The sequence below is a fragment of the Typopeltis vanoorti genome, chromosome 10 (assembly GCF_054136105.1).
Source record: "Typopeltis vanoorti isolate ZY-2024b chromosome 10, IOZ_Tvanoo_1.0, whole genome shotgun sequence".
Lineage (NCBI taxonomy): Eukaryota > Metazoa > Arthropoda > Arachnida > Uropygi > Thelyphonidae > Typopeltis > Typopeltis vanoorti.
The window spans coordinates 14,532,337-14,554,471 of record NC_143558.1 but is presented as its reverse complement, the minus strand read 5'-3'; the positions used below and the strand labels follow the sequence as shown (position 1 = coordinate 14,554,471).

Sequence of the window (22,135 nt, the reverse complement as noted above, 5' to 3'; positions counted from 1 at the left end):
AGGGATGCGTTAGCAGAGCTAATCACAGGTGGTATGGTCACTTAAACAGACTGGGTGAGGAAAGATTAGCAAAACAAGTGTTCTCTGCCTGGTTGGCAGCAAAACGACCCAGAGGAAGACCAAGATATAGGTGGATTGATACGGTACAAAGTGCCTTAGACGATAGAAATATAAGATCTGATAATGTTGGAGTTTTGACAAGTAACAGACTGATTTTGGAGGAAAATTGTAGATAGGAAATTAATAATGATGTAATTTTTTTCATGTAGTACTATCATATCCTGTACAGCCCTTGAGGGTACATGGCAGGAATTTGATGATGATAGATTGAAAATCCTGATAATTTGCTTCAGTGAGCAGGTGCTGAAGAAGCAATGCGAAACTATTATCGAAACCTTTATAAAGAATGGCTACAAGAAGGAATAAAATTCACAAGATCCTTCACAATAATGCCATGAAAGGTAAAAAAGATTACAAACATGCCATAACTGTACCATACATTAGAATGTCAGAAAAAATAGATACATAAATGCAATATTAAAACAACATTCAAACCTCCTGTAAATTGAAAAGCATACTGAGTTCATTCAAAGATCCCCTTCCTTAGCTCGCCTACCTGAGTTTTACAAAATCCAGTGCACCTGAAACTTTTGTTACCCTACATAGGGAAAACAGAATGCACAATTCAAATATGGAAAGACAAACACACAAACCAGTTTAAATTCCTTCACTATTGTAAAACAGGCCTTTTCAATCATGTACTCTAAACTTATCACTGAATTAATTAGAAACTGGTGAATTTCCTACATTGTACCAAAACTTCGTTTGTAGGAAAATGAGATGCCAATTCATTGTTCAACAAGAATGATGGATTATCTTTCAGAAAAACGTTGATACAGCTGACAGAACTTGAGGATAACAGGACTGTAGAGTGCAATTGATGTAGTTCCACTTTTAATAATTTTTCTTTTTAATCTATCATTCTTATTTTATTCAGTTTTTACTCTTTCTCCCTCCCTCTTTTCCTTACCAGAGGTCAGGCTAATGTAATCGGTGAACAAGGATAAGAATATGATACTCTGAGTGACAACATGGTTTGGTGAAGGGTCAGTTATGCCTTAGTAATTTACTAACTTTTTATAATAGTGACAGCTGAGTTGGATAAAGGAAATGGCTACATGATAATTGTGCTGGATTTTGCATAGACTGAATACCACATGGAACTCTCTTATACAAATTAGAACACACAGGGATGGGTATGACACTGGTTATGTGAATAAGAGGTGGCTGCTGGAAAAAATAGCAGAGAGAGATATATACAGAGGGAGCAGAATCCAGGACCATTACTGTTTAATGTTTACATAAATGATATAGGAAATATTCAGTTGTTTGCTGATGATACAAAATTAGGTAGAGTAATAGTTAATCATGGCGATGTGGAGAGCTTGCAGGATGATTTAAATAGGCTGTCAGTATTGGCAACAGATAATTGGTATCAGTCTAATGTGGAGAAATGTAATGTTATGAATTTTGAGATAAATAGATTACATGCTGTGTACCACACTGATAGAAATGTACTCATGGAAATAGATGAAGATAGGGATTTAGGAGTGGTGGTAAACAGAGTTGAAGTTTGGAGGAAATACTGCTAAGTAGCTAATAAGATTACTTCACTATTGAAGAAGACACTAATAAGTAGAGATAAGGAAGTTGTTATTCCTCTTGGGTCTGGTCTCTTGGGGATGTGGAAGTGATGAAGAGGAATCAGAGGTGAGCGATCAAGATGGTAAATAGTTTATGGAATGCTCCCCATGAGATAGATTGAGGGGTGTGTGTGGACTGCAAAAGTTGACGAAAAAGAGGGGATATGATAGAAACATTTAAGTTACTTAAAGAATTTTATAGGATTGACACAGGTGAAATGTTTCAGCACTTGGCTAGAGGTGTCAGAACAAGAGGTCATCCTTGGAAGCTGAGTAAAAGTGTGGTTAGTAAGTGCGTGAGGACCAGATTTTTCGCTTGGAGAGTTGTGAATGAATGGAATAGGCCCAGAGTCAGTTGTTAGTGCTTTGTCTTCTAATGGGTTCAAGGCAGAGGTATGATAAATTGTGTGGATAGTTTGAGTCTTCAGACTCCATGGAAGCACCCATACAATAATAATACTATAGTGCAGTGATTTTCAACCTTTTTCTAGACTAATTATTAAAATTCTTTGACACACTAAAAATATATTCTTTTAATTTTTTTGACGATCTGGAAAAAAATAGCATAATTTTGATTGATTTACACACACACGATATTAATAATAGTAATTACTTATCTTTTTTGCTCCAAAAACATTTAAACTATATTTTTGACATTTTGAGTAAGATAAACAATACTCAAAATTATTTTTTAAAATTTTTATTGATTTTTTTCAAATGAATATATAATATCCATGTTAAAGGAATACTATTGAATAAAATTAACTGAATGAAAAAAAAACAAAAACAAAAGAACTCTTATTGTTTTATGCATGCAAAATATTGAAAAATAAGAGAATTAAATGAAGTTATTTGTGAACACACTTATCAAAAGATTAAATCTAATTAACACACAATTTTGAACTGAATATAAATGCACAAATTACAACATTATTTCTTTCAATTAATTTGTTTTCACAAATCTCGTGGCACACCGGTTGAAAATCGCTGCCATAACATACTTATGTATATTCTCATGCTAGAGTCTTGAACAGGCAGGCAATGCACAATATGCAGAGTGATCAAAATTAAAGTATCCCTGTTTAAGGCCTTGTAGAGCACCATCCAGTGACCCAAATGCTGCAAAATTTTGCAGGAATACATTATGCATAATGACAGGAGGTCTTACATGTTATTAAGGTGGTACCATGGCTGTTCCTCACACTATCTCGTTTGTGACTTCTTTCCAAGCAGTGTATATGCTGCTCATTTATTACTGTGTACTGACACAGCATGACCATAACTGTTCTTGCACCTTTAAACCAGAAATGAAGAAACAGCTGTCATATAAACATGGAAACTGCAAATGTGGAAAAATATAAGAATGTTGATAGAATATCCAGTTCAACCTGCTATGGATAGGCAGCTGGCATAAAGATGCATTATCACTTAGCTGACTTCAAAGGATGAAACTAAAGTGAACAGATCATTGGGTTTTTTTTATACAGAAAGAAAAACGTTAAGTGTGGAAACTAATAATTTATTCTGGGAAGTAATTTTAACTAGAATTATGTAATAAACAATAAAAAAATGTAATTTAGAACAAACAGAACTTTTTAAAACTTGGACATACACTTTTTTGCCCAAATGAGTTGTATAATTGTGTCATGATTATCTGGAATAATAATTCTGAAATTACTTTATCCAGGCAGATACAATATTTCTGATTTACAGAAATATTATCTGCCTTACTATATACACACACACACATACACATAATTTCCCCTTTCTCTCCCATTTTAATGATTAAAAAAATTTACAGTATGGATATTTCTCTTGCATTGTCCTGCCATTAATAACAAATTATAACAAAGTCCTAGAAATCTAAATATATATTGCATGCATTTCAACTAATATCTGTATTTAAAATTAAAACTAATATTATACAGGTATTTCCATGGAGTCGGAAGACATCACTGGGGATCCATTATTTATACAATACCTATCATACCTCTCCTTAAAGTCATTCACTGATGAAGCACTCACAACCACCTCTGGCAACCCATTTACCACCCTCAAGCAAAAAAATCTCTCATTTCCTACCATGTACTTAAAAAAAAGTCTTAAGTGTCAATCCTATAAAAACCCCTTTAACAACTTATTTATATACATCCATCATGTCTCTGCTGTTCACCTATCAGCTAGTTTTGAAGCCCACAGACTGTCTATATATATTCATAGGATGCATTCCATAGACCTATCACAGTTTTAGCCACTCACCTCTGAATCATCTCCACCACTTCATCCTCCATGGAATGTAGGTGACTAGATCTGCATGCAGCAGTTGAGATATAGTTATTAAATCCTTAATATGGGAGCAACGTCTGCGTGGTTAGCCTAGTGCCTGTGCACTTCGCAACCATATGCCTGGGGAAGAAGAGTCCTAGGTTCGATTCCCATCGGTGATGTGAGGAGCTGAAGGATCTTCCTCAGCCATAGCCAAGTTAGCCGGTCTTGGGCGTGGAGAGTAGGGTTATTTTCCCAGTTTATCCTGGAGTTTTTCATCCCGCAAAGCAGGCAAACCAGCCTTGAGAACTCAACATAGGATACTCTGGGGCATAGGGCTGACCACTTTATCCTGTGAACGGTTTGAGGTCTGATGATTAACAGACCCTCGACACCACAAGGTAAAAGAGGGTATAAAGAAGATGAGATATGGGAGCAACTTTTTTATCCCTGCTTGTTATTGTGTTCGACAACCTCATAATCTGATATGCTGTTTTGGCTACCTTTGCAATTCCAGTAGTTAATAACTGAGATTGTTGTATTCTATGTTCACTTATATATATTTGAACTTTAATTTTTTTTTTTTTTTTTTTTAACCTATGCACCATTTAGATAGTGGCTTCAGTATAGGATCAAAATATATATTAACTCCCCAACCGTCCATGACGTCTATAGACGTTGAGCTAAATCTGGATACGAAGCTCTAAAACCCATTGAATAACATGGATAAGAAGTGCAATTTGGTGTCACTATTTCATCCACATTGGTCGGTAGGGAGGTTAATAAAACCTGATCTACTTAAGTTACTCCGTTATTTCAAATATCTCTTGTTAATATATCACTGAAATAATATAGAATATTCAAGATATATGTAATGATTATTGATCTTTGGATCACAAGTTTTCAGTCATTACATTATTGCATCATCATTACATTAGACTACCTTTTGCCAGCCTTATGTTGTGGAGCATCTGAAGAAGCAATTCCACTTCACTGATGCTTCAGATAGTGATGTCACGTTATGAACAGAATGTTCCACAACATTGTCTTACACATTCTCTAAGGGATTCAGAACTGATAACTAGGTAGACCATAGTAGGTAAGTGAATTCATGGTCATGCTCCTTGAGCCATACCTGCATGTGATCTTGCAACAGTATATTACCCTGAAAGTGCATTAAGATAGAAGTACTGCTTTTTTAGAATGCATCACCAAATTTAGCTATTTTCAAGGAATATATAGAATATTATGGCATTCTACATGATTAGTTTTGCATTTTTTACTTGCTTCCTGTGGACAGTTCCAGACTAATCGGTTGTTTGTCAGGTCTCCAATATTGTCACATTTAATTTTGGTAAGCTCGTGCATCAATTCACCTAAATAGTGGTTTTCCTTAAGGTCTTTTTTCTGCTATCCTGGCATCAAACACTTGTTTTGCCAACTTTTTTCTCTCCAATTTTGTTTAATTAACCATATCAGCTTACCTTAGATATACATTCTTGAATGTTAACAATAATCATGTTCCTATCTAATATCTTCATTTTTAATGATTCGGATGCTATCCTGACTGAACTAATTTTTCTCAGAATTCTCATGCCTGTGGTCAACTGTTTTCATTTTTACTCAGATCCATAAATTGATTTGAAGATTGTCTTGAATACTAGCTTAGTGTTTTGCTGATTTTTCTCTTGTTCCAGAAATTTATTCAGTTGGCTTCCTGTTTTTGTTGATTCTATTAGCAGATTTAATTGGTCATCTTTGCTAGACTATTACTCCACCTAATTCTATAATGAATCATGGTAGCTTACAGGCAGCTTGCCTTTTCAATGGTTCTACATATCCTAACAGGTATGAACCATTTTTTTAAACTATAAGGTGGAAAAAGTGGTTAATATAATATTTTATTTATTTATGTTGTTATCATCATAATACTATTAAAACTTTTCTTTCTAATAGTTGTAGAGATGAAAAGGCTTAGTGACTAACAAAAGCAGTCTTTTAAATGCATATGAGAAATCCTTAATTGTGACTACAGTAAAACTAACAGTTAACTGAAATTAGCTACTCTCTTCCTGCATGATATCTATACAGTCTCATGCAATTCAGTTATTGGACTTTATGGACAGTCTAGTAATAATAATCATGATGTTTTTTAAATGCATGCAAAATAAGTCTTTTTTTTTTAAATATTCATTTATTTATCAAATGATGTACATATAAAAAGTGATAAGAAAATAAATAGGTGAAACTATTATATGAAAACAAAAAAAAACATCATAGTTTATTGTGGACTCAGATTCTAACCGTTAAAGTTTTAGATTTAACATCAGAAAAAGTATATAGTTCCATGATAAGAGAAAACATGACAACTGTTAAGGATATGTTAAATGGTCTTTACTAAATTGCCAGAGTCGGTCCATTTTCACTTGTGAAGCATCTGTTTGAATCTCCAGTGGTCCTGTTCTGATCCATTAAGAATAGAAATATGTCTTGGAATGTTAGAACCCTTTGATCTGGTAGTTAGATCATTGGATCAGGAATAGTGACATGTAAGTAAGGTATGTTCTTGCCAGTAAAGTTACTATGCTAATGTGATATCAGAGACCTCATGCAATATTTACATAGCGGTTCTCAGAACAGGTCGGTCACTATTCTCAGTTTTCTTCTGTTGCCTAATATCCTTTTACTCAGAGGAGAAGCAATATTACGAATTGGAAGCCAAAAAGTTGTGGAGTTTTTGTTGTTTCAGGGATAGATCTCATAGCTTGGTTGAGATGAACATCAACTAATGAGGTGTGAGCACTCTTAAGCAGCACTGGGACACAGTATTCATCTGTAAATTCAAGATGCCAAGAAATTATATTCTTGGTTTAATCCTTTATTCAAGTGTAAGCAAACAAAGTTTGCAGGTGAAGTAACTTCACAACTGGGCAACTCATATAGAGAGGCTAATGACTTAACATCACTTGGCTTAGTATCCCATAATGCAAAGCACATATCCTTACAGACATATATAATGCTATGCATTATGGGAAGTCACCACCCAGACCAGTTTCAACCTTTATTGAGGTCTCATCAGTGGGAGCCAGACCCAGAAATGATACTAAGGTTAAAGTCATGCAGATGTCATATTTCCACTGATGAGGCTCCCAGAAAAACTTTCTTTCAACATCTATCTCTAATCCAGAGTATTTTAGTAATAAGGTGTGACACCTTTTGGCTACTTGTATATGAAAATATGATGTCTGCATTACTTCAATCTTGGTATCACTTCTGGGTCTGGCTCCCACTGATGAGACCTCAAAGGTTGAAACTAGTCTGGGTAAGTGACTCTTCCCATAACGCATAGCATTATACATCTCTATAAGGAGATGTGCTTTGCTTTATGGGATACTAAGGCAATTGATATAAAGTCATTAGCCTCTATATATGAGTTGCCCAGTTATGAAGTTACTTCATGTGCAAACTTTGTTTGCTTACACTTGGATAAAGGATTAAACCACATCTAATCCTTCAGACCTTTAAGGCACTACTAACTTATAACATTCCACCTGTTATATCTTCTAGATCTTGTTATCTCTTGCATATTTGTTTTGTTAGCTTTCTTATCTGTTTAATGATACATCCTTAATTTGATCTGTTCAAACATTATTGAATGCAAATTTCAAGATACTTCCTTGTGTCTTAATTTTTAATTGATTCTACCATTGATGCCATCTGTTTGCTACAGTAATTGTTATCAGAACTCATGCCTGAGGTCTCTAGCCTCAGATCAACTGTTTTATTTCTGATGTATTCCTCAGATTCATAAGTTAAAATTAGTGTGAAGACTGTCTTCTATACAATGTTTTGTGTTTTTTTTTTTTTTTTTTTTTTTTTAATTTTTCTTTTTCAATATAACTATTCAACCCTTCACTTTCATATCAAACTTGGTTCACTAGTTATCAAATTTCATGTAAAAATTCTGAAGACTTGTACTGAATTTATTTATACGGAGTATTTGTCATCTCCATTAAGTGAAGAACTGAGTTAAATTAAATTTTCCAAGAACTTATAATATTCTTGTTTAATCCTTTATCCAAGTGTAATCAAACAGCATGAAGTATCTTCACAGTTAAGCTAGGCTACTTGTATAATGGAATATAATTATTCCATAATGCAAAGCACATCCCTTCCAAATCTAGAAGAGATACCAAGGTGAAATGCACAAGTCATATATTTCCCATATACAAGTGGTAAAAGATGTATCACCTTATTATTGAAATGCTCTGGATTAGAGATGTAGAAGGGTTTTTTTCACTTGGTTGGAAAACTAATAAACAAGCTTAGGTGCTGAATATTATTCATAACTTATTGTAATGGTATTTACAACACCAAACAAACTAATTTGTAAAAAAGATGTTTATTAACTGGCTTATACGTTTACATGCGACAATGAGTAAGTGAAACAATTCAAATTGTAATGAACAAAAGAACTAGTCTTAATTTGGCACCCTCTAATGTAAAAAAAAAAAAAAAAAAAAAGTATTACAGCTATGTAAGAGTTTATCTTAAGATAACACTCCCAAATTTTTGGCAAATTAATGCAGCCATATTTGTTCAGATTAGAATTCTTCATAGCTATGGCTGATTCCAAAAATAATCTTTCTGACTTGTAATGACTTCTAAATAGCATGTTGGTTTTCTTCTATTTAATCCTGTGTGAAGGGATGTCCAAAGCATGCTCTGCCAGTCCTGACTTGCTGTAATAATGGTAGTGAATGTATTTTTTATGTTTTCCAAGGCAAATGTTAATAGATCTTCCTGTCTCCCTATAGTAGGCTAAGTCACAGTCCCAAGGAACTTCTTACATTCCAGGATATTATTATTATCTTAAAGACCCCATAGAGTTACAGACTCATCTAGGAAGTCCCTTTTGTCATACACACAGCTCATCATACCATGCCTTAAACACATTCAAATTCTCTGCAAACACCACGTTCTCAGGCAGTGCATTTCAATCATTCACAGTTCTCCATGGAAAAACTGCTTCTCACTCCCATCCTCACATCTTGCTTATATAATTTCCAGGGATGACCTCTTCAACGTTAATCCTATAACAACCGATTACTAACCTGTATGTCTCTATCATATCACGCCCTCTTTCTCCTGTCCACCAGACTCTGTAAATTGCATCCTCTCAACCTTTCTGCATATTTAACATTCATAGAGATCAGAAACTACCTTAGTCAGTCACCTCTGGACCATTTTCAATATCTCTTCATCCTTTTGAAAACCAGGTGACCAAATCTGTGCACAGTAGCCCATTTGTGGCCTAATCAGAGCCTTTTACAGTGGAACCAGAACTTCCTTCTACAAGTCAGTGTCTCCCACATCATTCCTAGAATTCATTGTGTTGTCCTCACAATTTTGGCAATATGTCCTCAAAATTTCAGATCCTTATCCAACATCACTCCAAGATCTCTTATTTCCTGCACCTCCAACAATATATCCTCACCAAGGGTAAATTCTACATCCCATCATTGTTTCCCAAATTTTAAAACCTTACATTTCATAACATTGAACTGGCATCCCCACTCCCATGCCCAATCACTCAGTTTATTTAAGTCTTCCTGTAAGGCTACATCTGCTCTACTCCTCATAGTTCATCCCAACTTTGCATCATCTGCAAACAACTGAATATACCCATTCAAATCTTCCTCAATATCATTAACATATGGGTTAAACTGCAATGGCACTAAAACAGACCCCTGAGACACACCACTAGTGACTTTCCACTTTTGGGATATTGCTCCCACATACACAATTTGTTGATACCTGTCAGACAACCAATCTCCAATCCAATGTACTACTCTAATATTCAACCCCATCTGCTCTAGTTTGACTATCAACTTGTCATGTGGTAATTTATCAAAAGCCTTTGCAAAGTCTAAGCACACAGCTCATCATACCATGTATGATGAGCTGTGTGCTTAGACTCTCAGTTTAAGCTGTGTGCTTAAACTCATCATACTCATCTCCCTCATCCAGTGCTGCTGTCACCTTATTGTAATAAGTAGATTACTAAAAAAATATGCTAGGGGATGGCATTCTTAGGAGAGTGGATCAGAGTTGCTAATTTAGCATGTGGTTTTAATATGGTGTGTAGGCCATGTTTTATTAATGTTTATTGGCTATCTCTTTTGATGTAGGGAATAGGAATGGTGATGTTATGTTCTTGTCTATTAGAAGAGGAAGAAGTAATGGGGCTATATAGTATTTATCTTTTGTTGGAATTGTAGCCATTAGCCAAGAAAGTATGGTGCAGATATTTAAGTTCTATGGATAGAGCTGCATCATTAAAACAAATCGCTCTGGCTTTGTGTATAAGTTTAATTCTTTAACGATACTTGTGACATAATGATTAGAATACCATACTGTAGGGCTGGATGATGTGATTGTTTATTTAGATATGTTTCTGTGTGTTGGAAACAGATAGTGAACAGATTTACATTTCTGTAAATGGAAACGGATAGTGAACCATCTGTGAAAGGTGGGTGACCGATGTGTCAAGAAAAGGCAAACAGTTATTAGATTCTTTTTCTACTGTGAAGTGAATTTTTGAGTGTTGGCTGTCTTGTTCATGGAGCCAAATATGGCAAACACATCATCAACAAAATGTAACCACATTAGAGGTTTGTATGTAGCTGAGGTATGTATTTTGTTTTCAAAGTGTTCCATGTAAATGTTAGCTAAAAGGGGGGGGGGGGTTCTCAAAGACAGGGTTTATCAGGATCATCCTGATACTTGCCAGTGCTGAAAGACAGCATGTGCACAACATCAGTCTTGACCAGCTGCATTCTGCCATTGAAAACACTACACACTGTGAAAGGATGCCCTTCCTAGTATGCCACAAACTGCAAAGGATGCAGTTTGTAGCATACTAGGCAGGGCAGCACATTGAATAGTACAGCTTATGACTGCATAATGAATTAAAACCTGTTTTTGATGTTTGTTGCTTTTCTCCTTCTTACACACACACACAGACAGAGAGAGAGAGAAATTACTACATGTACGTTTGGTACATCATACAGTGCCCCTTGTGGTAAATTTTGGAACTCCTTTCCCCCCCCCCCAAGATATCACACACACAGTGTATTCCTGTAAAATTTTGCAGCATTTTGAATCACTGGATGCTGCTCCACAAGGCTTTAAAAAACAGGGATACTTTAATTGTGATCACCCTGTATTTTAGATAAGTAGCAAAATGGTGTATTGGTATATTAATAAAATATCCTGGATTAGAAATAGCTATAGAAAATTTTGTTGCTTGGTTATAAAGTAAATTATACTAGATAAGAAATTTAATTCTTGTTTTAATCCTTTATCCAACCATCAGGAAACAAAGTTTACATAAAATATCTTCATGACTAGGCTACTTATATTATTTTCATCAGACCGTCAGGAAGACAAGGACTCATCGAGGGAGGATGTAGATCACCCTCACCAGATATCATACCTTCTCTTAACCACCTTACCCGCCAATAAAGATCAAATATGCATCCTCAAAACCTATGTATCCATCATAAATTTCAATGTAATATCAATGGTATTACAATTTTAATATGCACTTTGCATCCATGGAAATGTGGACGTATATATACGTCCTGGCCAGTAGCGTGGTTAAACTCATTCACGCTGAATGCACTCACCACTTCAATAGGCAAATTGTTTCACTCACTCTGTTTTGTAAGAGAAAAATCTAGTTCTCATCCCTTTCTTATTCGTGTATAGAGGCTTAAGTGCTGTGAAGACATAATGTTGAAGGTTTAATGGATTTTTTACAACACTCAGAAAGGACTAAAAAGAATTTAATACTTCCTATATTTCGTCCTAGTCACTAGGACATCTACGAGGATTACAAAAATAACTAATGTAACACAAATATCATACAGTACTAAGCCCAACCACGTGGGTGACACTAAAGTCCTATCTAGGTGGAGCGTCCTCTAACGGTGGTTGTAGGTGGCCTGGAATATAAAGTAGGATCTCTGGTGATGAGCGTTTCCCAAATTTTCGGAAGCTTAATGCAACCGTATTTATTAAGATTTGGTTGATTTCTAAGAGCTGCTGCTGCTGCTTCTAAGAATGGTCTCTCTTTCTTGAATTTGCTGTGATGGAGCATGGTGGTTTTCTTCCATGATACTCTGTGGGTGTCCAAGACATGGTCAGCCAAGCCTGAATGACCATAGTTGTGTTTACAGATGTAAGACTTGTGTTCCTCTAGGCGGATGGATGCTGATCTGCCTGTCTGTCCAAAGTACGCTAGCTTACAGGAACAGGGTACTTTGTAAACTCCAGGCAGAGAGAGAGGAGGGAGCTGATCTTTCGTAGAACGGATAAGGGTAGCAAGTTTGCGGTGGGGCTTATATGCTGTGTGTAGGTTGTACTTTTTTAGAATCTTGGCTATTTTTTCGGATGTGCCACGGATGTAGAGTATGGTGATGGCATTTTTAAATTCTTGTTGACGAGAAGGACCGGGAATGGGAGAAGAACTGATTATTTTTTTGATACTGTGATTGCTGTAGCCATTGGAGAGGAAAGTATTGTGTATGTAGTTAAGCTCAGTACTGAGGGTGGTTCCATTGGAACAAAGATTGTGGACTCTCTTGGTAAGAGTTTTAATAATGCCATATTGTTGAGAGGGGTGGTGGTGTGAGAGTTTGTGAATGTATCTGCCTGTGTGTGTGGGTTTTCTGTATACAGTGAAGGCAAGTGTATCATTAGGCAGGCGTGTGACTAAGGTGCCTAGGAAGGGTAAACAATTGTTCTTTTCCTTTTCCATAGTAAACTGGATTCTTGGATGTAGGCTATTGAGATGACTGAGGAAGGAGTCTAATGTGTCTGGGCCATGAGGCCAAATAGAGAACACATCATCTACATATCTTAGCCAGATAGAAGGTTTGAGTGGGGCTGAGTCTATGGCTCGTTTTTCAAAATCTTCCATATAGAGATTGGCAAGGGAGGGAGAGAGGGGGGAACCCATGGTGGTTCCCTCTATCTGCTTGTAGATTTTGTTCTTCCAAGAAAAATACCCAGAGTTAATGGCAAAGGAAAAGAGATCTAAGATGTCAGAAGGGAAAACTTTTTGTAAGAGAGATAAGGTGTCAGTTAAGGGAATATTAGTAAACAAAGAGAAGATATCAAAGCTTACCAATTAAATTTTCTATGAGGGCTTTAAAGTGGGTCGAGTTTTTTATATTGGAAGTGGACCTTCCAGTGAGGGGGGTCAGAGAGTTGGCCAGCTGTTTAGACAGTCTGTAGCAAGGTGCATTGGTGGCATCTACTATAGGTCTGAGTGGGGAATTGGGTTTGTGGATTTTTGGTAAGCCGTAAATTTGGGGGGGACGGGAGCGGAAAGGTTTAAGTTTTTTCGTGATATCGGGGGGCCAGGAAGATACTTTTTTAAGCAAGATTTTTAATTTTTTAACTTGTGTTTTTGTGGGATCGTGTTCTAGCGGGATGCAGGTAGCGCGATCGCAGAGGATAATATTCATTTTGCGATTGTATTCACTGGTATTAAGAATGACTGTGGCATTACCCTTATCCGCTCTGGTGATGATGATACTTTTTTCTTTCCGTAATTTCAGGAGAGCTGTGTGTTGGGCATACGATAAATTACTTTTTGGAGGCGAAGAATGAGCAAGGATGTTGGCTACGTCAAGTCTGATGTTGTTGGCTATCTCCGACGGTAAGATCAGCTCCCTCCTCTCTCTCTGCCTGGAGTTTACAAAGTACCCTGTTTCTGTAAGCTAGCGTACTTTGGACAGACAGGCAGATCAGCATCCATCCGCCTAGAGGAACACAAGTCTTACATCTGTAAACACAACTATGGTCATTCAGGCTTGGCTGACCATGTCTTGGACACCACCCACAGAGTATCATGGAAGAAAACCACCATGTTCCATCACAGCAAATTCAAGAAAGAGAGACCATTCTTAGAAGCAGCAGCAGCTCTTAGAAATCAACCAAATCTTAATAAATACGGTTGCATTAAGCTTCCGAAAATTTGGGAAACGCTCATCACCAGAGATCCTACTTTATATTCCAGGCCACCTACAACCGCCCTTAGAGGACGCTCCACCTAGATAGGACTTTAGTGTCACCCACATGGTTGGGCTTAGTATTGTATGATATTTGTGTTATGTTACATTAGTTATTTTTGTAATACCCGTAGATGTCCTAGTGACTAGGACGAAATATAGGAAGTATTAAATTCTTTTTAGTCCTTTCTGAGTGTTATAAAAAATCCATTAAACCTTCAACATTACATCCCTTTCTTAATTGCATACAAATTTAACTTTCATGGATGTCCCCCCTTTTCTCCTTCCATATAATGACAAATTTCATAAGTTGATAATTTATATGGAAAGACCACTTTCACATGGAAAATTTTACTTCTTTGTTGATTTAGCCCTGGGTATCTCCATGGGTTCATCTCCCACTATGAGACCTCAATAAAGATTAAAACCATTCTGGGTAGTGACCATTCCCATAATGCATAGAAATATACATGTCTTAGAGGAAGTGTGGAGTGCATTATGGGATCCTAGAGCAATTTAATGTGAAGTAATCTGCCTTCATATATATAAGTAGCCTAGTCTTGAAGAATAAAGAACTAAAACAAGGATAATTTCTTGTCTAGTACAACTTATTTTATAACCAATTGAAAAAACAAAACTAGGATGAACTGTGTTAAGGAGAATAATTTCCCTTAAAGGAAAATTTTAGTCAATCGGATCCATTTAGACTAGAGTGATGCAGCAAGGTTTCACAGCTCTCTATCCATTCCATAAGATTATGTAAGACTTTAATCTTCTTCCACAGAATTTTGTGCTTGGAAGAGATGGCATGGTTGTCAAGTGTGGGTTGTTCTGGTTTATGGAATTTAATATAGTTAATGTTTCATACAACAAATGGCTGGAGATTTGTTGATTTTGCCAAAGCAGAATAGGACTTTAGAAGCAAGGAATTTGTAAATGCCAGTGCAGACTATTGGGGAAGTCTGTCCTTTGCACAGCCTAGGAGGGCTGCAAGCTTGTTGATTTTGAAAAATGCTAGTTTAATACCAGTGGAGCTAAGTAATTTGGATATACTTTTGGATACACATTTGACATAGGATATAGTGATACATTTGACATACTGATAGACTGGTAGTGACAAAAACTGAAACCGTCAATGGCTTTGTTGATAAGTGACTCATTGTGAGACCATTCGACAGGATAAATTTAATGCACTGTATTTCTTGTGTCAGTAATGCCTCAAAAGTATGAAAAATTGAAACATGCCAAACATGGCCAACAGAAGATGATGTCCTGACAGAAATAGTCGAAGGATATAGCAAATTTCAGGAAGTTAGGAAAGGGGAGGGTATTATGATAGCACATTGGGCCGAACTAGGAGGGAGATTTCATTAGTGGCTTTGAATGTGTATATTGTGAAGTGGAGACATGTAATGCAGAATATTTAGTGGGATGTTGGTTAGAGGAGGCCAGGGAATGTAAAGTGATGTTTAGGAAAATTGGGTTAGCTAGTGCAAAGCAGGTAATTATTATGGGAGATTTTCACTTTGGCAATGGAGATTGAAAAGAGAAATTGACATCTCATAAAGAAATTAATTTTCTGGAATAGTGAAAATCTTTTGAGGAACAATTATTTCAGTCTTTGGTAGAATGGGGCATAAATGCAACAGTAGAATTTGGGATTTGGTCATAGCATCACAGGATGTTACTGTGAATGCTGCCATCTTTACTCCTGTGGAGTCATGTACCCCCAAGGGGTGTTCACATTATTATGAAAGCACTACATGTTAAGTTAACATTATTATTAAACTCCTGTGGAGTTTAAGTAGTTAATATGGTCTTGACCTTTGTGGGGAAGCAGTCATGCTGAATTCAGTTAGAATCAAAAGGCAAGTAATTATGCTATAATATGAACAGAAAAAACCTTGAAGGATGCATGGGAAAGAAATATACTGCAAATCAAGAAATGGTTATGGCAGAGATATGAAAAGGGAGGTGGAGAGTGAGTGATTGCATGAGAAGTGTATAGTTTTAGCAATGACAGGTATAATAAGGAAAGGTAAATTAGAATGTGAGAAGAGACTGGCATTATGGACAATCCAAGGAGTTCTTGCATTAGGTTTCCAGATGTAGTAGGAATGATTATGGAAGAATGACTTTTGTGAATGTATCAGGTAACAGATACAGATAAAAGAAACTGTTTAACATTTTTGTGTGATTCCTACTCCATGAAAAGTTGCAAATCTATAAGTATGTTTGTACTATAGGTATGCTCAAGTCTGTTATTTATTTTATTATATTTTATATTTTTTACATAATCTTTTATAAGTCATTTCAGGCCTCCAGTAAGCTTAGTGTGGGGATGGGAGTCTCACATTAGGTGATGAAATTCCTCTTCCACCTGAAGACATTCACAAAAGATCCATGCCTAAGGAAAGATTTGGCTGCATAGCCTTTTTTTTTTGAGGGGGGGGGGGGTATTCTATCTAAGTTTGTCAAACCAGGCTGACATTAACTATTGCTTTATCAAGAATTCATTCTGGTAGTAGAAATAAAACAAGTTTTATTTCTAAAAGAGGAGGATATGTTGAGAAATTGCAAGAAAATTATTATTATTATTATTAAGAGAAACCTCCAGGAAATCAGGAACTCATCGAGGGAGGCCATACTATTTGCACTAGCTGTTATGCCTGTTCTTGAATTCATTTACGCTACTTACACAACATCCAAAGGCAATCCATTCCAATCACGCACTACTCTGAGAGAAAAATCTAGTCCTTAGCCCTAACTCCCTTCTTAACAGCATTCATTCGCAACTTCCATGGATGCTCTCACTTCCTTTTCCCACCCTGCATAAAATGCAAAATTCCATCTACTGAAATTCTGTATAACCCTTTCAGAAGTTTGTAAGTTTCAATCATATCACCCCCCTCTTTCTCCTGTTTGCTAGTGTCTGCAGCCTACAAATTTTCAGTCTGTCTTCATAATCAGTATTCCACAATCCTGATATCATTTTTGACATTTACTTCAATAGTCCAAGTGAGGTCTTATCAAAGCCGTGTAAAGAGGCATATCCAAATGGCTGGATATGGTTGGAATATTAAGTACAGAAGGCAATAAGGTAAAGGTGTGGATGAAATTTCATATTTTATGAGAACATACTAAGGAACTGACAGAACCATTATCTTTTAAAACACCAAAAGTCTGGCAATTGGTAGAGGAATCCCTAGAAAGTAAAGTAGTGAGAATCCCCCCCCCCCCCCCCGTGATCTTGTATTTTGGTGTTTTTTTTTTTTTTTTAACCCTAACCTTGATTCACTAAATTTGTGATGAAAGTTACTATATAACTATATATCTGTAGTATAAATGTGAAATATCAATTAATACAAATTAAAATTTGTGAAATAGCTTAGAAAGGAAAGATGAAACTGTTTCTTATTCATGTAACCAATAGACCAACCTTTGCCAGCAAAGGTTGGTCTATTGGTAGAGCCTCGGCTACTACTGGCTCACAAAAAATTAAACAAGTTTGAGCACAGTTAGTAGTTGGAAGGAGATCGATCGTTCTATACTGTTGGCACACTCTCTCTCTCGATGAGTCTTTGGACTCCCTGGAGGTGTCACATAATAATGTAAGGAGAAATGGCCATTTGTTATGAACTAGGAATTTTCTGACATCACAAATTACTGTTTAATGCAGATATACTTTAACTAAACGCCTCCATAGCACAATTGGAAGAACAACGGTATGTTGCGCCCTCCGATTAGAAAAGGCCCAAGTTCGATTCTCGTCATGATGGGAGGAATCTTTATATGGACTTTTTCAATTGAAGGTGAGTTAGCCAATCTCATATGGAGATTGCAGGGTTTTTCTCCCGGAAACTCAAGTTTTTCATCCCGTATGCAGACAGATCGGCCCTTCAGAACACATGCAATTTACAGACAAAAAATACTAGCTATGGTGGTGATGATTGTGGGCAATAGATGGTGTTGATGTAGATGATTGGTAGTAGAGGTTTGGTGGTAGAGATGGAGAGTTGTACAGTAGGTGTCCTCCTGCGAAGAATCTTCGGACTCCTTGGAGGTGTCACGAATAATAATAATAACTAGAGGCTGTTAAAATGTACAAAGGTTGCTGATGGATGCAGGAGAGGGGGGAATAATTTGTTTGCTACATAGCTGATTACCAAAGCGATTGGGAAGATTGGGTTTCTTTCCTGTAGACTGAATGGAAAATTTAGAATCCCTTCTCAGCTGAAGGTAGCCAGTCTCATTTGCAGATGATAGAATGTTTCTTCCCACAAAATGTGAGAATAGATATCGAAGACAACACATTTGTCTCATAGTCTTGATTGATTTGATATTATCTATGCAGCCAACTCCCACATTGCATGGACACAGAAATCAAATAATATTATATATAATATTATTTATATATATATATAACACTAAATAAATTTAAAATCAAGGAAAAGAACTTATCAAAGATCTGAAAAAGCTAAGAATATCCTTTTGCACCAATTATATATATATTTTAGTTGCAATAGCTATTCTGATTTTAAAAAATTACCATTCAGATTTCTTTCTTGTACTTAATTATTTCATTAATACTTTATATAGAATTAAGAGCTACTTTGAAATTACTATAAATTCTTACTATTTTTGTTTAGACCTATTTGAATATGACAATGCTTCAAAGTGAAGATGTGTTAAAAGCATCCGAAGCTATAATTACAAAAGCTGATAAACCTCCAGAATATTCCAAGCTCTAGGTAATGACTGCTGTTTACAAAGACTGAAGCTGCAATGCAGATTGTTCTCACTTACTTAAAAACAATAAAATGGGAACAAGTGCCCCTTTTTTGGTGGTTGATTTTCATGGGAATAAGTAAAGCCTCTTGCTTTTTGTTAATTATGATGACAAATTGATCCCTGTATACCATAAAAAGCAAAATTTTATGCATTAAAGTATATTTATAAATTTTTTCTCTTTGTGTCATGATGATATTTAATACCAGCTTCTTTTTTTTTACATTTGTTACTACATTCACATTTTTGACCTTTTAAAGATTTCTAGATGAATATTTACCATAAAAGCTGCCATCTGTCTTTTAAACTGTTCAATGTTTTACTTTTGCAGTTCATAAATTTTTTTTATAAATATAAGCTATAAATGAATAGCTGTTCTCCCAGTACTGTAGTTAACACTGAGACCATAAGGGAAATTAAGGGGTAAAAAATGTCGTACTCAACATGTTGAGTATTTAAGTACATACAGTGTTGCAGTCAAATGATTATCATAAACTATCAGAAAATTTCATCCAAATTCCAACTGCATTAATTTTGATTATTGTGATATTGCATTCTTCAGACTATCCATGCGTATTCTTCAGACTAATTATTCTTAGGACCACTATCTTGTGATTCAAAATACATTAATTTGCACCTTTTGTTCTTGGAATGAAGTAAGCTTGAAAATAACATTGTAAACACTTAGTGCTGCTTGACCTCTCTTACATTTTATTTTAAAGATATTTGATTAATGCACATCTCCCAAAATTTTCCATTTTTAAAAAAATTTTATTGTAACACAAAAAAGTAATGATATTTTGATGTTTCATGTAGGATCCAAACTTATAAAGACATCATTAAGCAACTGATTTGATTGTTATCACACTTATTAGTAAAGTCTGACATATCATTCGAGATGCGGTAGAAGGCGTTGGTGTAGTTGGTGAACTGAGTGTTGGAGACAGTGTTGTAGAGTAGGTGCCATCCCTCGATGAGTCTTTGGACTTCCTGGAGGTGTCACGCAATAATAATAATAATAATAATAATAGAAATTATAGAAATCATTTTCCATAGTATGAGTATTTTTTGTTATTCATTTAAAGTTTATAGCTTTGTGAACCAGAATTTTGAATTATCTTATAAACTGTTAAAATGAATCCAACTATGAAATAAATGATTTGGGGGTACTTGTTTGTAAGTATTTGCAGCATAGGATTATGTTGATCATGTAAAATAAACTGAATTATGTAACACATTAAACATTCACTATAGCAAATCCCTAGAGACCAGAGAAATAATAGTTCAATATAGTGCAATGTTCACTACAGTGATGATGTATAGTTCCTACTATATAAAAACATTGTTCTCTTATCAATACATGGTTTCTCACCATTTTCTTCGTTTCATCGGAATGAAGTGTGTGTGTGTCGGGGAGGGGGGGGACAGTCTATCTTCATTCCGATGAAACAAAGAAAATGGTGGGAAACCATGTATTGATAAGAGAACAATGTTTTTATATAACAGGAACTATACATCATCAAATTCCTGACATGTGCCCTCAAGGGGGTGTACAGGATATGATACTACTACATGAAAAATTTACGTCATTGCTAACCTCCTATCTACAATCTTCCTCCAAATCAGTCTGTTACTTCTCAAGACTCCAATCTTATCAGATCAACCTGGCAGAGAAACAAGTGTTATCACAGAGAACACTTGTTTTCTGATCTTTCCTTGCCCATTCTATTTAAGTGACCATACCACCTGAGATTACCTCTGCTAACTCATTCCTGGATGCCAACAATGTCAGGTTCTTTCCTAATATCCTTGTTTTTAATATGATATTGCCATTGATGCCATCTGTTCTTGCCTCTAATCTTTCTCAGGACTCTCATATCTGCAGTCTCTAGTCTTTGGTCAAGTGTTTTACTTCTGACCCAACTCTCAGATCCATAAGTTAAAACTGGTTTGAACACTGTCTTGTATACAGCTAATTTAGTGTTCTGACTAATTTCTCTCTTATTCCATATGAATTTATAGTTTACCATCTTCACTAAAAATCGTGCCTAAGTAGTTGAAATGTTTTACTTGTTCCACAGATTCTCCATTCACAATGCAGTTGACATTTTCAACAATTCTACCTATTTTCATTGTCTTTGTCTTTTTATTGCTGACCTTCATACCATATCTATTACAACAGTTATTCAATTTAGTCAAGGAATCTTGCAAACTTGTAGCGGATTTATTTAGAAGTATAACATTGTCCACCTAAAGCAAAGTGCCGACATTAACATCTCCAATTCTGATATCATGTTTAATACCACTTTCCTTCATAATGTTATCCATATAGATAATGAATAACAGAGGGGATAATGTACATCGAACTATACATAAGCAAAGAAAATCAAGGGGAAAATGGAATGAAAATAATGAAAGGAAATAGAAGGCAAGTCATTTTGTGTACATAAAGCACACAAAGATTCTTTAACCATAAGTTGAAAATTTATTCTGATTTATAATTTTTATTTTAATGGTATAATCTGAACATATTTAGTTAATTGCGAAGGTACTGGCATATTCTTCGTGCTGTGCGACACATAAGACTGACATCCATTTCCTCTAGTTGCCTCTGTCTTGTGCAACTAATTCTGCTGCTCTCCAGCTCTTCCGACCAGTGATTCTTCTGTTTTCCTGCAATTCTTTGCCAAGTTAGTTTAACTTCTCTTTTTTCCTTCCAGGATCCACATCCAAGGCTATCCTTGGAATCTCTTATTGCTTCTCCACCTTTTTCATCTGCTGCTTTTTATTTAACTGGTGATACTTTTCATGGAGTCTTTTTATATAATTTTTGTTATATGTTGAAACCAAAATGTGTGTAATATTTTAAAATTCAATTTAGCTACTAAAAACATAAAATGTTTTTATTATAATATATAGGTGAATTCCGTGTTATTCAATTTTCTGAAAGCAGCATTTGCTTTTGCCAGTTTTTGCATTGTATTCTTAGAATTTCTTTATGGTGTTTGCTGATTAGTTTAATAACTTTTGTTTTATTCATGTATTTCAAGGCCGGCTGTTTTACACAATGCTTCTGATTTTGCTTGTGTATATAGCAGGGTATTTTAGTACCGGAACTGTGTTGTCTGCATAATCTAGATCTTTCAGCTGTAACTTTTCTAATAATATAAGCAATAACTACAGTTATCTTACGTTTATCCGACCTCCAAAACAGCGAATCTTCAAAGATTCCAGCCTTAGGTCAACTGACCCCAAAAATCGTACTTTTCCAGTGCGGTCAGCCAAATTTAATTTGTT

The 22,135-nt window shown here is 35.6% G+C and overlaps 1 protein-coding gene across 1 annotated transcript in view; it reads left to right on the top strand.

Annotated features, from left to right (window-relative positions):
- Nucleotides 1-19,015, top strand: part of LOC150102181 (delta(3,5)-Delta(2,4)-dienoyl-CoA isomerase, mitochondrial-like) — a 181,592-nt gene extending 162,577 nt beyond the window's left edge. The window contains exon 8 of the mRNA XM_090399792.1: nucleotides 18,700-19,015. Coding sequence (XP_090255918.1) covers nucleotides 18,700-18,801 — 102 coding nt within the window. The 3' untranslated portion in view covers nucleotides 18,802-19,015. The remainder of the gene's footprint in view (nucleotides 1-18,699) is intronic.
- The last annotated feature ends 3,120 nt before the right edge of the window (nucleotides 19,016-22,135 follow it).